The 12963-nt window shown below is 38.0% G+C and overlaps 1 protein-coding gene across 6 annotated transcripts in view; it reads left to right on the forward strand.

The window, feature by feature from the left end:
- LOC309441494 (titin-like) overlaps window positions 1–12963 on the forward strand; it is a 242725-nt gene that overhangs the window by 21920 nt on the left and 207842 nt on the right. For all 6 annotated transcript variants that reach the window (XM_082056179.1, XM_082056180.1, XM_082056181.1 and 3 more), the window contains exons 20-41: window positions 453–595; window positions 1256–1461; window positions 1576–1806; window positions 2313–2557; window positions 3313–3536; window positions 3665–3829; window positions 3933–4101; window positions 4584–6274; window positions 6360–6641; window positions 6916–7182; window positions 7335–7607; window positions 7714–7977; window positions 8076–8336; window positions 8607–8867; window positions 9349–9612; window positions 9705–9965; window positions 10145–10405; window positions 10850–11110; window positions 11197–11338; window positions 11428–11593; window positions 11790–12021; window positions 12576–12860. In XM_082056179.1, the coding sequence (XP_081912305.1) occupies window positions 453–595; window positions 1256–1461; window positions 1576–1806; window positions 2313–2557; window positions 3313–3536; window positions 3665–3829; window positions 3933–4101; window positions 4584–6274; window positions 6360–6641; window positions 6916–7182; window positions 7335–7607; window positions 7714–7977; window positions 8076–8336; window positions 8607–8867; window positions 9349–9612; window positions 9705–9965; window positions 10145–10405; window positions 10850–11110; window positions 11197–11338; window positions 11428–11593; window positions 11790–12021; window positions 12576–12860 (6554 nt within the window). The remainder of the gene's footprint in view (window positions 1–452; window positions 596–1255; window positions 1462–1575; window positions 1807–2312; window positions 2558–3312; window positions 3537–3664; window positions 3830–3932; window positions 4102–4583; window positions 6275–6359; window positions 6642–6915; window positions 7183–7334; window positions 7608–7713; window positions 7978–8075; window positions 8337–8606; window positions 8868–9348; window positions 9613–9704; window positions 9966–10144; window positions 10406–10849; window positions 11111–11196; window positions 11339–11427; window positions 11594–11789; window positions 12022–12575; window positions 12861–12963) is intronic.

Here is a 12963-nt window from a genome sequence, read left to right on the forward strand (position 1 = left end):
CTATGTGAACGTCTGTAGAAAGCAACACACTTCCTAGCAGAGAAACAAAGCGTTTGTATAATTTTTTAAATGTATCATGCTATAATGACCGTTTTAGGACAAACTGTGCATACAGCATGTACCATTTTATTGTGTCTGGTAGGCAGATCTCTGGTATTCCAGTAATGCTGTTTGCATCCCATTTATTTTAGTGACAAAAGAGTTTCTAGAAACTACTTTAAGATTAAAGAACTACTAGTTTCTAGAAACTACTCTAGTTTCAGCCTGGTTACTTTCCCTATGCTGTTCTGATGATTCATGGAGTGAGAATTGCTTGCAAAAGTTTCTCTTTTTTTTTTTTTGTCTTGTACAAGTTAGGAATTATTCTGATTAATTGTATAACTACAAGGAAATTCACTAAAAAGTCTGTTTGTTGGAATTATAGAGAAATTGTACTATTATGTTTTCTACAGATACAAAGTGAGTTACAAAAGAGAAACCGGGGAATGCAAACTTGAAATTTCCATGACTTTTGCCGATGATGCCGGAGAATACACTATTATTGTTAGAAATAAATATGGAGAAGCTTCTGCAACGGTCTCCTTACTAGAAGAAGGTACATTGTAGTTTAAAGAAATGGGAAAAATATTTCTTAAAATTAACTTTTAAAGGGAAAAAAAAAGTTATTGCAAATTCTTTGCAGCTTAGTTTGGTCAATTCAGGAAACATAAAGGGAGATCTGATAGCTCTATTTCTGCTAGACAGAGTATTTGACATCAGGTTTTTGAAAGACTTATATTCCTTGCTAGGATTTATAGCTGTAGGTATGTTCTTCTTTTGACATCCATAACGGTCTATATAACATAAGACATCCAGAGAGTGATGTGGTGAAACAAGCTTAGTCAATTAACAGGTTGTTCTATTAGAGAGAAAGAAGCTAACTTTATTTTTTTTCTTTTGTCCTGGTGAAAATGCATGAAAGTTTGCAGGAGACAGAGCTGCTGTGAATAAATTGTAAAATAGTCTCTACGAGTGCTTTCACTTTGAGAACTAGAACACTTAAATAGCACAGAAAACCTTTTACCTGTTTGTAAGGCTCATCTCAGGGCATCAGTCTTTGGATTTTGTTGCTGTTTGTATTTTATTGGCTAAACAGACAGAAATTCTGCTTGAATCACCAAAACTAGTAAAAAAACAGTAAAAAACCTTGTTTTCTCTATTGAGTCCATGGAAAACCATGAAAGCTTATCAAAATTAATGTGTTCTTAATTCTTAGCTGATTATGAAGCCTACATAAAATCGCAACAAGAAATGATGTACCAAACTCAGGTGACTGCATATGTACAGGAACCTAAAGTGGCTGAGGGAGCCCCAGCTATTTCATATGGTGACTTTGAAAAAGAATATGAAAAAGAACAAGCCCTAATTAGGAAGAAAATGGCAAAAGATACAGTGATGGTCAGAACTTTCGTAGAAGATGAGGTATGTCTGCCACTCCATACTAATTTTGTATATTGACATTATACCAGTACAAATCACTTTTTCAGAAGGTCATTATCTGGCACACAGAACTAATGGGTTTGCTTTTCTGTATAGGAATTTCATATTTCTTCTTTCGAAGAAAGACTTATCAAGGAAATTGAACTCAGAATTATTAAGACCACCTTAGATGAACTTCTTGAAGAAGACGGAGAGGTGATGATGGTTGATATTTCTGAATCTGAAGCTATAGAAGCAGGATTTGATTTAAGATTAAAGAACTACAGAACCTTTGAAGGGACAGGAGTTACTTTCCATTGCAAGACAACTGGATATCCATTGCCAAAGGTACCCCAAACCTATATGACATCAATCTATTTCAAAAACTATCCACTGCTCTACTTGAAAAATCCCTTAGCATCTCATTGTCAGACATATCCCAGTCTTTCATGATATTTTGAATTTTCGTTTTGTCCCTTAATAGAATAGTGTCAGGTTGGTTAGCCCATTCAGAGCTAAGCCAGATTTACCAGTTAAATTGGTCTTCTGAGTATCTCCGAGTTAACCCACACAAGTGGGTACACAGTAGCAAGTCCAGTCTAGATCACTTTGCTCTTTGTCAACATGGACTTTACGTTTGTTTCTAGCTCCAAAACTTGTGTTTTGGGCTGCGAAAGCATGTTACTTTAGTCTTATTTGTGTGAAGTAAAAATGTTAATGTTAGCACATATATGGGCTGTGACAATTCATCAGCTGAAAAATAGGAAGCTGTAATATGTTGTATGCATGCGTCATTATTGGGTCGTTGTTTTTAGAAGAACTCACATAACATTCTACTGTTTCTTTCCATGCAGATTGCATGGTACAAAGATGGTAAGCGCATAAGGCATGGAGAGCACTACCACATTGAAGTTCTGCAAGATGGCAGTGCCAGTCTGCGTTTGCCTGTTGTTTTACCTGAAGATGAAGGAATTTATACTGTCTTTGCCAGTAATATGAAAGGAAATGCCATTTGCTCAGCAAAACTGTATGTTGAGCCAGTTGCACCCACAGCAACTCCAGGTTATATGCCAGGACCAGAAGTTATGAGAAGATACAGGTAGGTACCCAGTAATATATAAATTTCTGCTCCAGTCCAAAATAGGTACTGGTAGGTACCCAGTAATATATAAATTTCTGCTCCAGTCCAAAAACTCACTACACAGCAGCTAAACAGCTTAAGTTATTGGAGCTTGCATACCTCTGGAGAAGTTCTAAATGCTGTTTTGATGGCTTATATTGATTTATGTGCCAAATCTTTGTCTGATTAGCCTTCTTAATGAGCAGTGCAGTTTTCAGAAAACCGGCATTCACATAGCATATCCAGCTGCAGTATCAGATTTACAACCTCAGCAACCATATATATTTCTTAAAGTACTTGGTTTTGAAAAAAAAAATCTTCTGCACTTGAGGTTTTAGTACTGTGTGTAACTCTTACTGCCACCCTTGAAATAGCTGTATTTCTACGACAGAAAAAAGTTCACTGCTGTCATGTACTGTGTTGTCTCTGTATACATACACACACATGCACAAACATACACACGATTGCATCCATATCTGTACAGTATCAAAAACTCAAAAATTTCCCTGACTGTGGTATGTCCTAACACTATTCAGCTACACAAATTGCTGTTAAAAACTTGAAGAAAATTGACTACAAATAAAAATTATTTTTGTCATAATTTCTCGCATAGAAAAATTGGTTAACCTCTTTAAAATAAATTATGCTAAAGGCAAAAGTTGAACTCTGTTTGTCATGCCTGCCCACTGCTATGTGATGTTGTTTTACACACATACCTTATCTTTTCCTTCCAGGTCTATTTCTCCACGTTCTCCAAGCCGATCTCCTGCTCGCAGTTCTCCTTCTCGTTCTCCTGCCCGCAGATTAGATGAAACTGATGAAGGACAACTGGAGAGACTATATAAGCCAGTTTTTGTGCTGAAACCTACATCATTTAAATGTTCACAGGGGCAGACAGCAAGATTTGACTTAAAAGTTGTTGGCAGACCTATGCCAGAGACATACTGGTTCCATAATGGTACATCAGTCTCATTTTAATCAACGAATAATCTTAAAAAAAAATCTTACGTACATTTTACATCTTGTTGAGATGCTGTTTTGAGTGCAACTTCTCTCTTTTTTTTTTTTTTTCATATATATCTGCAGGTCAGCAAGTGGTTAATGACTACACTCATAAAATAGTGATTAAAGAAGATGGCACCCAGTCATTGATCATTGTTCCTGCTATGCCTGATGACTCTGGCGAATGGGCTGTAATTGCTCAGAATAGAGCAGGCAAAGCGTCAGTCTCAATGACACTGACTGTGGAAGGTATCTGCTGTGTGTGTTAGTTTTAGGAGGCTGAAGAGTGTTTCTTAGTAAAAAACATGGTTATGTAATTTCCTCTTGTGATAACTTACCCTTGCTCTTTCAGCTAAGGAAGACCTAGTCAGACCACACTTTGTGGAAAGGCTGAAAAATGTTAGCGTAAAGGAGGGCTCTAAACTGAAGATGGCAGTGAAAGCTACTGGTAACCCTAATCCTGACATTGTGTGGCTGAAGAACAGTGACATCATTGTACCTCATAAATACCCCCAAATAAAGTAAGCATTTTTATTTTGTTTAAATAGTAAGGAGCTAACAATCACCATCCTGCAAAGTGTCTCCTACAGTGTGCTGAATACCCTTGCTTCCATAGAAGTTCTTAGTCCAATGGCTACTGAAGCTACTAACAGCTTTTGCATTGCAGTAAGGCTAAGAGATCTAAAATATCTTGTAGGACTCACTCCATTTGTCCAGCTTGTGTATTGGTGTATTTTGTATTCTGCAAAGCCAATGCTTTTAGAGCAGAGGTTTAGGGAACCTGTATCTGTCTCTGATTTTTAAGTCCTCAGTGGGCAAAACGGCTGTTGAATTCAGGACTTCTTTTTATTATCCTTACCTGTTTGATTCTTAGGCACTGCACTCATAAACATGAATAAACATACACAACATGTCTAATTGCTCCAGAGATTTGCCTTTGGAGGATTTGACCAAATTTTGGAGAAGTACAAAAAAGTTTTAAACAATTGTTTTAATATTTCAGGATTGAGGGAACCAAAGGGGCAGCTGCCCTTAAAATTGAATCTACTGCCAGGCAAGATGCTGCATGGTATACTGCTACTGCTATCAATAAAGCTGGGCGGGACACTACTCGGTGCAAAGTAAATGTTGAAGTTGAACATGCAGAACCTGAACCAGAAAGGAGATTAATAATTCCAAAAGGAACTTACAAAGCCAAGGAGATTGCAGCACCAGAGTTAGAGCCTCTCCATTTGCGTTATGGCCAAGAGCAATGGGAGGAAGGAGATCTCTATGACAAAGAAAAGCAACAGAAACCGTTTTTTAAGAAGAAGCTTACATCTTTAAGGCTCAAGCAATTTGGACCAGCTCACTTTGAGTGCAGGCTTACACCAATTGGTGACCCAACCATGGTGGTGGAGTGGTTGCATGATGGCAAACCCTTGGAAGCAGCTAACAGACTCCGCATGATCAATGAGTTTGGGTACTGTAGCCTTGACTATGGAGTAGCCTATTCCAGAGATAGTGGAGTGATCACTTGCAGGGCAACTAACAAATACGGTACAGACCATACATCTGCTACTCTGATTGTGAAGGATGAGAAAAGCCTTGTGGAAGAATCCCAGTTGCCAGAAGGCAGAAGAGGACTGCAGCGAATTGAAGAGTTAGAAAGAATGGCCCATGAGGGTGCTCTTCCTGCAGTTGCACTGGACCAAAAGGAAAAACAAAAACCAGAACTTGTTTTGGTTCCAGAACCTGCAAGAGTTCTGGAAGGTGAAACAGCACGATTCCGCTGCCGTGTGACTGGCTATCCTTTGCCCAAGGTCAACTGGTACCTCAATGGGCAGCTCATCCGTAAGAGCAAAAGGTTTAGACTCCGTTACGATGGAATCTACTACCTGGATATTGTGGACTGCAAATCATATGACACAGGAGAGGTGAAAGTCACTGCAGAGAATCCAGAAGGCTTTATTGAACATAAGGTGAGACTCGAGATCCAGCAGAGGGAAGACTTCAGATCTGTTCTTCGTCGTGCTCCTGAACCCAAACATGAGCCTGTAGTGACAGAGCCTGGAAAACTTCTCTTTGAGGTACAGAAGGTAGACAAACCTGCAGAGACAACAACCAAAGAAGTGGTGAAACTGAAAAGGGCTGAAAGAATCACTCATGAGAAGCTTTCAGAGGAATCTGAAGAGCTGCGTAGTAAATTCAAGCGTAGAACAGAAGAGGGCTATTATGAAGCCATCACTGCTGTAGAACTTAAGTCTCGCAAAAAAGATGAATCATATGAAGAACTGTTAAAAAAGACAAAAGAAGAACTTCTTCACTGGACCAAAGAGATCCCAGAGGAAGAGAAGAAGGCACTTCCTCCTGAAGGCAAAATCACCATTCCAGCATTCAAACCAGAGAAGGTTGAGCTTAGTCCAAGCATGGAGGCTCCCAAGATATTTGAACGAATTCAAAGCCAGACTGTAGCCCAGGGGACAGATGCACACTTCCGTGTGAGAGTGGTGGGAAAACCAGACCCAGAGTGCCAGTGGTTCAAAAATGGTGTGCAGATTGAAAGGACTGATCGTGTGTATTGGTACTGGCCTGAAGATAATGTTTGCGAATTAGTCATCAGAGATGTGACTTCTGATGATTCTGCCAGCATCATGGTGAAAGCAGTCAATATAGCTGGTGAAACTTCAAGCCATGCTTTCCTGTTAGTACAAGGTAAATTAAATTCTCTTACTTTTATCATAGTGTGTCAAGTCTGTATGGCCAGTGCACTGTTGATTCATTGCATATTGTTTTACAGCCAAGCAGTTAATCAACTTCACCCAGAAGTTACAAGATGTTGTTGCTAAAGAGAGAGACTCCATGGCAACATTTGAATGTGAAACATCAGAACCCTTTGTCAAAGTGAAATGGTTTAAGGATGGAATTGAGATTCATTCTGGAGACAAATACAGGATGCACTCAGACAGAAAGGCTCATTTTCTTTCTGTACTAGCAATTGAAACGTCTGATGCTGATGACTACAGCTGTGCACTGGTAGAAGACGAATCTATCAAAACTACTGCAAAACTTACTGTTGAAGGTAAGCAGTATGAAACTTAGCACCATGCAGTACTGCTGAAGTGAAATTGGCTTCAGGAAGAAATAAGAGAGTTTAAACTGATGTCTAACATACTAAGGAGTGTTCCAGCTGCCTTCATGTTCTCAGAATCCAGTATGAAAGTTTGCATCTATATTTACGTAAAATGGTTACACCACGTATATATTTTAATTTCCTTAGGCTCATTTAATAAGAAATTTTTCATCATGGATATCTAATCAAGCTTATTCATTAATGTAATTACTTTTGACTGTAGGTGCTGTGGTTGAGTTCATTAAAGAACTTGAGGATGTTGAAGTACCAGAATCCTTCTCAGGTGAACTTGAATGTGAGATTTCCCGAGAAGACGTGGAGGGGAAATGGTATCATGGCGATGTTGAACTGGCCTCTAATCATAAATACGTGATTGCATCCCGCCGTGGTCGCCAAATCCTCACTATTAGAGATGTTAATAAAGATGATCAAGGAGAGTATAGCTTTGTTGTTCATGGAAAAAGGACTCACTGCAAACTGAAGATGAAACGTAAGCATTTCTAATACTTATATTGTCTCTATATTATAATTTTCTATATTATAGCATACATTATAGCTATATTACTGTATGCCATATTGCCTTGATATTCAATATTCTGATTGTCTGCTATGAGGATTAATTAAGTTCATTTCATTCCACAGCTCGTCCCATGGCTATTCTTCAAGGACTTACTGATCAAAAAGTTTGTGAGGGAGATATTGTACAACTTGAAGTTAAAGTCTCCCTAGAAAACGTGGAAGGTGTCTGGATGAAAGATGGTCATGAAATTCAATCAAGTGATCGTATTCACATTGTGTTGGATAAACAGTCACACATGTTGCTGATAGAAGATGCAACAAAGGAAGATAGTGGAACTTATTCTTTTAGTGTTCCCGATCTTGAACTGTCAACCACTGGAAAGATCACAGTGTACAGTAAGTCATTATCATGATTTTGAAGGAGTGTTTGATTTTTGGATCCTTAAGGATTACTTCTTAAAGGCATAGTTTTTTTCACAATGAATATTTTTTAACTTCACAGGTGTAGAAATAGTGGTGCCTCTAAAAGATGTTCACGTAGTTGAAGGAACAAAAGCTATCCTCGAATGCAAAGTTTCAGCACCTGATGTGTCTTCGTCTAAGTGGTACCTAAACGATCATCAGATAAAGCCTGATGAACGTGTACAAGCTGTATGTAAAGGCACTAAACAGAGGCTAGTACTTACCAGAACCCACGCATCAGATGAAGGACGTTTTAAGCTGATGGTTGGCAAAGTTGAAACAAGCTGCAATGTCACAGTTGAAAGTAGGTTTCCTTTAAGATGCACAGTCCTTTGTGAAATTACTTCTTTAAATACAAAACTGTGAAAGCAACTGATATATTTGTCACATTTCTTTTTGTAGAAATTGAGATTATTAGAGGTCTTCATGACATCACCTGCACTGAAACACAGAATGTATCCTTTGAGGTCGAGCTCTCCCATTCAGGGATTGATGTAATTTGGCATTTCAAAGGCCAAGAAATCAAGGCTGGTCCTAAATATAAAATTGAAGCACATGGCAAAATATATAAATTGACAGTGGTGAAGATGATGAAAGATGATGAAGGAGAATATGTATTTTATGCTGGAGAGAAGAAAACATCTGGAAAGCTTATAGTAGCAGGTTAGTAGGGTTAAAGTCCAAGATTTTTATTTCACTGTGCTTTAAAAACAATGCTCAATATACTGTATTTTGTAAAATAATAACTAGGATAGAAGTAAGAAGCATCTTTTTGTGACGTTCAGGTCACATTGTGTTCTTGATTTTTCACAGAACTCATAATGCAAATTAGGGGAAAGAATTCCAATATCAACTTTTCATGTGGTTGCATTTCTGTATGAGGGAAAGTTGAACAGCAACACAACAAAACCACGTGCTTTTGCTTCTCAACAGGTGGAGCCATTTCAAAGCCTCTCAGTGACCTGACTGTGGCTGAATCCCAGACAGCAGTTTTTGAATGTGAGGTGGCAAATCCAGAATCAGAGGGCCAGTGGCTCAAAAATGGAAGACCGTTAGCTATGACAGATCAGTACCGTGCTGAATCTGATGGTGCAAAGAGAAGGCTCAATATCCCTGTCACAAAACTGGATGATATGGGCGAATATAGCTATGAAATAGCAAGCTCAAAGACATCTGCCAAACTGAAGGTCGAAGGTCAGTATTTTTATATAACTAACTGATGTCTTTAAGACTCAGTCCAACATCACTCACTGTGTCTTCGATCAGGCCCTAAAATGCAAGCATAGTTTGTTTCATTTTTCGAAAATGTTTTTATATTATGAGACGCTTTCTGAGGTAGCAAACATACTGCATTTTGGAGTCGACTGATTTGGAATTTAGTATGGTATTTTAATAAAAACACATTTTATTCAAGGCACTGGCTATCAGATCGAAATTCACCCTTTGCTAGTTGTGTAGTAAACATATTAAATAAAAAAAAATCCATTTCTCATGGACGCCACAAGTAAATGTTTCTTTTTGTTTTCTGAGCATACCACTTTGGTGGAAACCATATAAATCAGAACATACATACCAGATTTTAAAATGAAGCGCCATGATTCAGTTTTATTAAGGTTATTATATTTACTATTAATTTTTAATTTTGCTCTGTTTTGTAAATTTTTTTTTTTCCTAGCTGTTAAGATAAAGAAGACACTGAAGAACTTGACTGTGACAGAAACACAGGAGGCAGTTTTCAGTGTAGAACTGACCCACGCAGATGTGAAAGGAGCTCTGTGGATCAAAAATGGTGTTGAACTTGAATCAAATGACAAATATGAAATCTCAGTGAAAGGAACTGTTCACACACTGAAAATCAAACACTGTGTTATCACTGATGAGTCTGTTTATAGCTTTAAGCTTGGAAAGATAGGAGCAAATGCCAGACTTCATGTGGAGAGTAAGTCAATCTGGTTTGAATACGTGCTTTAATGTGTGGTTTGAGATTCAAATCAAACACACTGCTGAATCTTGCTCATTTGTTTCCTCAAGCTGTTAAGATCATCAAAAAGCCAAAGGATGTGACTGCTTTGGAAAATGCTGTTGTCTCCTTTGAACTGAGTGTATCCCATGATACTGTACCAGTCCGATGGTTCCACAAAAATGTTGAGCTTAAACAAAGTGATAAATACAAGATGATCTCTCAAAGGAAAGTTCACAAGCTTATGCTGCATAACATATCTCCTGCTGATGCTGGGGAATACACAGCTCTTGTTGGTCAAATTGAGTGTAAAGCAAAACTGTTTGTGGAAAGTAAGTACTGTAAGTTTTTAATAAAGTAATTATATTAATTGCTACACCACATCATATTGAACAACTTGACCTAACACTTTGTAGCCTGTTACCCTTGTTTGTTTGTTTGTTTGCAGTCTTCCACACACACTGACTTGAAAAAAAATATTTTCTTTTGTCTTTTTTTTAACTCCTTTCAGCCCTACACATCACAAAGACCATGAAAAATATTGAGATCCCTGAGACCAAAACTGCCTCTTTTCAATGTGAAGTTTCTCATTTCAATGTGCCTGCTGTCTGGCTGAAAAATGGTGTGGAGATTGAAATGAGTGAAAAGTTCAAAATAGTGGTCCAAGGGAAACTCCATCAGCTCAACATCATGAACACAAGCAGTGAAGATTCTGCAGAATACACGTTTGTCTGTGGAAATGACAGAGTCAGTGCAACTCTGACTGTAAAACGTATGTAAAACTGAAATGGACCAGAATATTTTACAGTTACCAATAACAGAGTTTGTGTTAATACATGCACTTGGTGCCACTCAGAGAAAACCTGCACTGTTGTAGAGTTGTTTTCAAATAACCCTAGACAGCCTCAGTTACATTTTTAAAAGAGATCTAGAAGCTGTGAACTTGAAAGTCAGATCTTGGCTTCTTCTGTTTAGACCAACATGCCTAAATGGCAAGTTGCCATAGGAGACAGAATTTGGATTCTGATGTCATTCAGAAGTTTTGGGAAATTTAATTGTAGTATTGATTCTGGACACAGAACCTTCCTTTTAATATTACCAAAAATCAGAATCTGTCTTAAAGAATTTCAACCATCTCTGATCTAGTTAATATGTGTTTAAAATAAAGCAAAACAGAACAAAAAACCCCAAACCGTGTCCATTTCTTTTCTTTTAGCCATCCTTATTACTTCCATGCTAAAAGACATCAATGCTGAAGAGAAAGATACAATAACTTTTGAAGTTACTGTTAACTATGAAGGTATCTCATATAAATGGCTAAAGAATGGGGTAGAAATAAAATCGACTGATAAATGCCAGATACGAACAAAGAAGCTCACACACTCCCTCTCCATAAGGAATGTGCATTTTGGTGATGCTGCAGAATACACTTTTGTTGCTGGAAAGGCAGCTTCGTCAGCTACTTTATATGTGGAAGGTATTTGCCCTCTTGATTTCTATATTTAGTTACTTTTAGTGGCTTAAATATCGTCATGGTACTCATTCTACTTTTTTGTGCCCTAGCTCGTCACATTGAATTTAGGAAGCATATTAAAGACATCAAGGTTGTGGAGAAGAAGAGGGCTATTTTTGAATGTGAAGTTTCAGAACCTGACATTCAGGTCCAGTGGATGAAGGATGGACAAGAACTCCAGATTGGCGACAGGTAAATTATTGCTTCTACACCATATTCACTTTTGTTACATATTTTCCCTCAAGAAGTAACTTGATCATTTGCTTTTCTGATTTGCTTAGGATGAAAATTCAGAGAGAGAAGTATGTCCATCGTCTCATCATTGCTTCCACAAGAATGTCTGATGCTGGCCAGTACACTGTAGTAGCAGGTGGAAACACATCCAGTGCCAATTTGATAGTGGAAGGTCGTGACATTCGTATCAGAACTGCCCGTAAAGATATTCAGGTATGGCCTATAATAAATATTTCATAACTTTGTCACTCAACGAATAATGCAAAGGAAGACCAACAATATCTAATCAGCAAGAGTCATAACACAAAAATATGTAAAAAGGTCAGGACCTTCTTCTAGGAAACTGGAATGTGGGACCATCTGTATAAATAGAGGCTTCTTTTCTAATATTTATTCTACTTGTTCAAAGGTAATTGAGAGACAAAGAGCTGAAATTGAATTTGAAGTCAACGAAGATGATGTTGAACCACAGTGGTACAAGGACGGTATTGAGATCAACTTCCAATATGAGGAAAGATACAGTTACGTGGTGGAAAGGAGAGTTCATCGAATGACCATATTTGAAACCACTTACTCTGATGCTGGAGAATATACATTTGTTGCAGGACGTAATAGGAGTTCTGTTGTTCTCTATGTGAATGGTAAGTGTCCCTGCAAACAATGCTTTGACTGTATTTATTACTCTGTGTTTTTCTGATTTCTGTACAGCTTTTCTAGAATTGTAACTCTCAAAGTTAAAAATAAAAATCCAAACAGAATCTTGTGTCCGGAACACTACCAAAATCCTCATGTACCTGAATGTTTCTTGCTCTACTGAAATAGCTGGCTAGCTGATGAAAATGCTATAGCAGTTCTTTTCCTCACTGTATTTATTTGGACCAGGACATGCTCAAGTCCAAATAAGGCCGATTTGTTCATATGGACAAATATGCCTTCCCAGGGGGATCAAGGTAATAATTCTGGGACACGTTTTACCAGAAAACACGTCAACAGAGCTAATTCTGCTAAGGCACTTGTTGCTAGATCATTCCCCCTGTATCAAGGAAAAGGGCAGACTTTCATGGACATGCAACACTGGAAATAATATTTTAAAAATAAAATTTCCCTGCTAACATTTTTGAATGTTTGATAAATATCAATAATGAGATTTCTCTCTTTCCTTTCTCCCCTTCCATTTTCCTGTCCCAATTTGCAGCTCCAGAGCCACCCCAGATTATTCAGGAGCTAGAGCCAACCACTGTGGAGTCTGGCAAACCTGCCCGGTTCTGTGCTATGATATCAGGCAAACCCCAGCCCAAAATTTCCTGGTACAAAGATGATCAACAGCTTTCTCCAGGTTTCAAGTGCAAATTTCTTCATGATGCACAAGAATATACTCTATTGCTGATTGAAACTTTCCCTGAAGATGCAGCAGTGTACACTTGTGAAGCAAACAATGACTACGGAGTTGCCAGAACTTCAGCTTCTCTTTCAGTAGAAAGTGAGTTTCCTGTGCTCATAACAATGTGTTATGAAATGAGATTGTCAACATGTGTGTGCTCTTCACCTTTAAAAATGACTTTTTTTTTTTTTTTCTCAACCTT

This window comes from Streptopelia decaocto, assembly GCF_964273445.1.
Source record: "Streptopelia decaocto genome assembly, chromosome: 6".
Lineage (NCBI taxonomy): Eukaryota > Metazoa > Chordata > Aves > Columbiformes > Columbidae > Streptopelia > Streptopelia decaocto.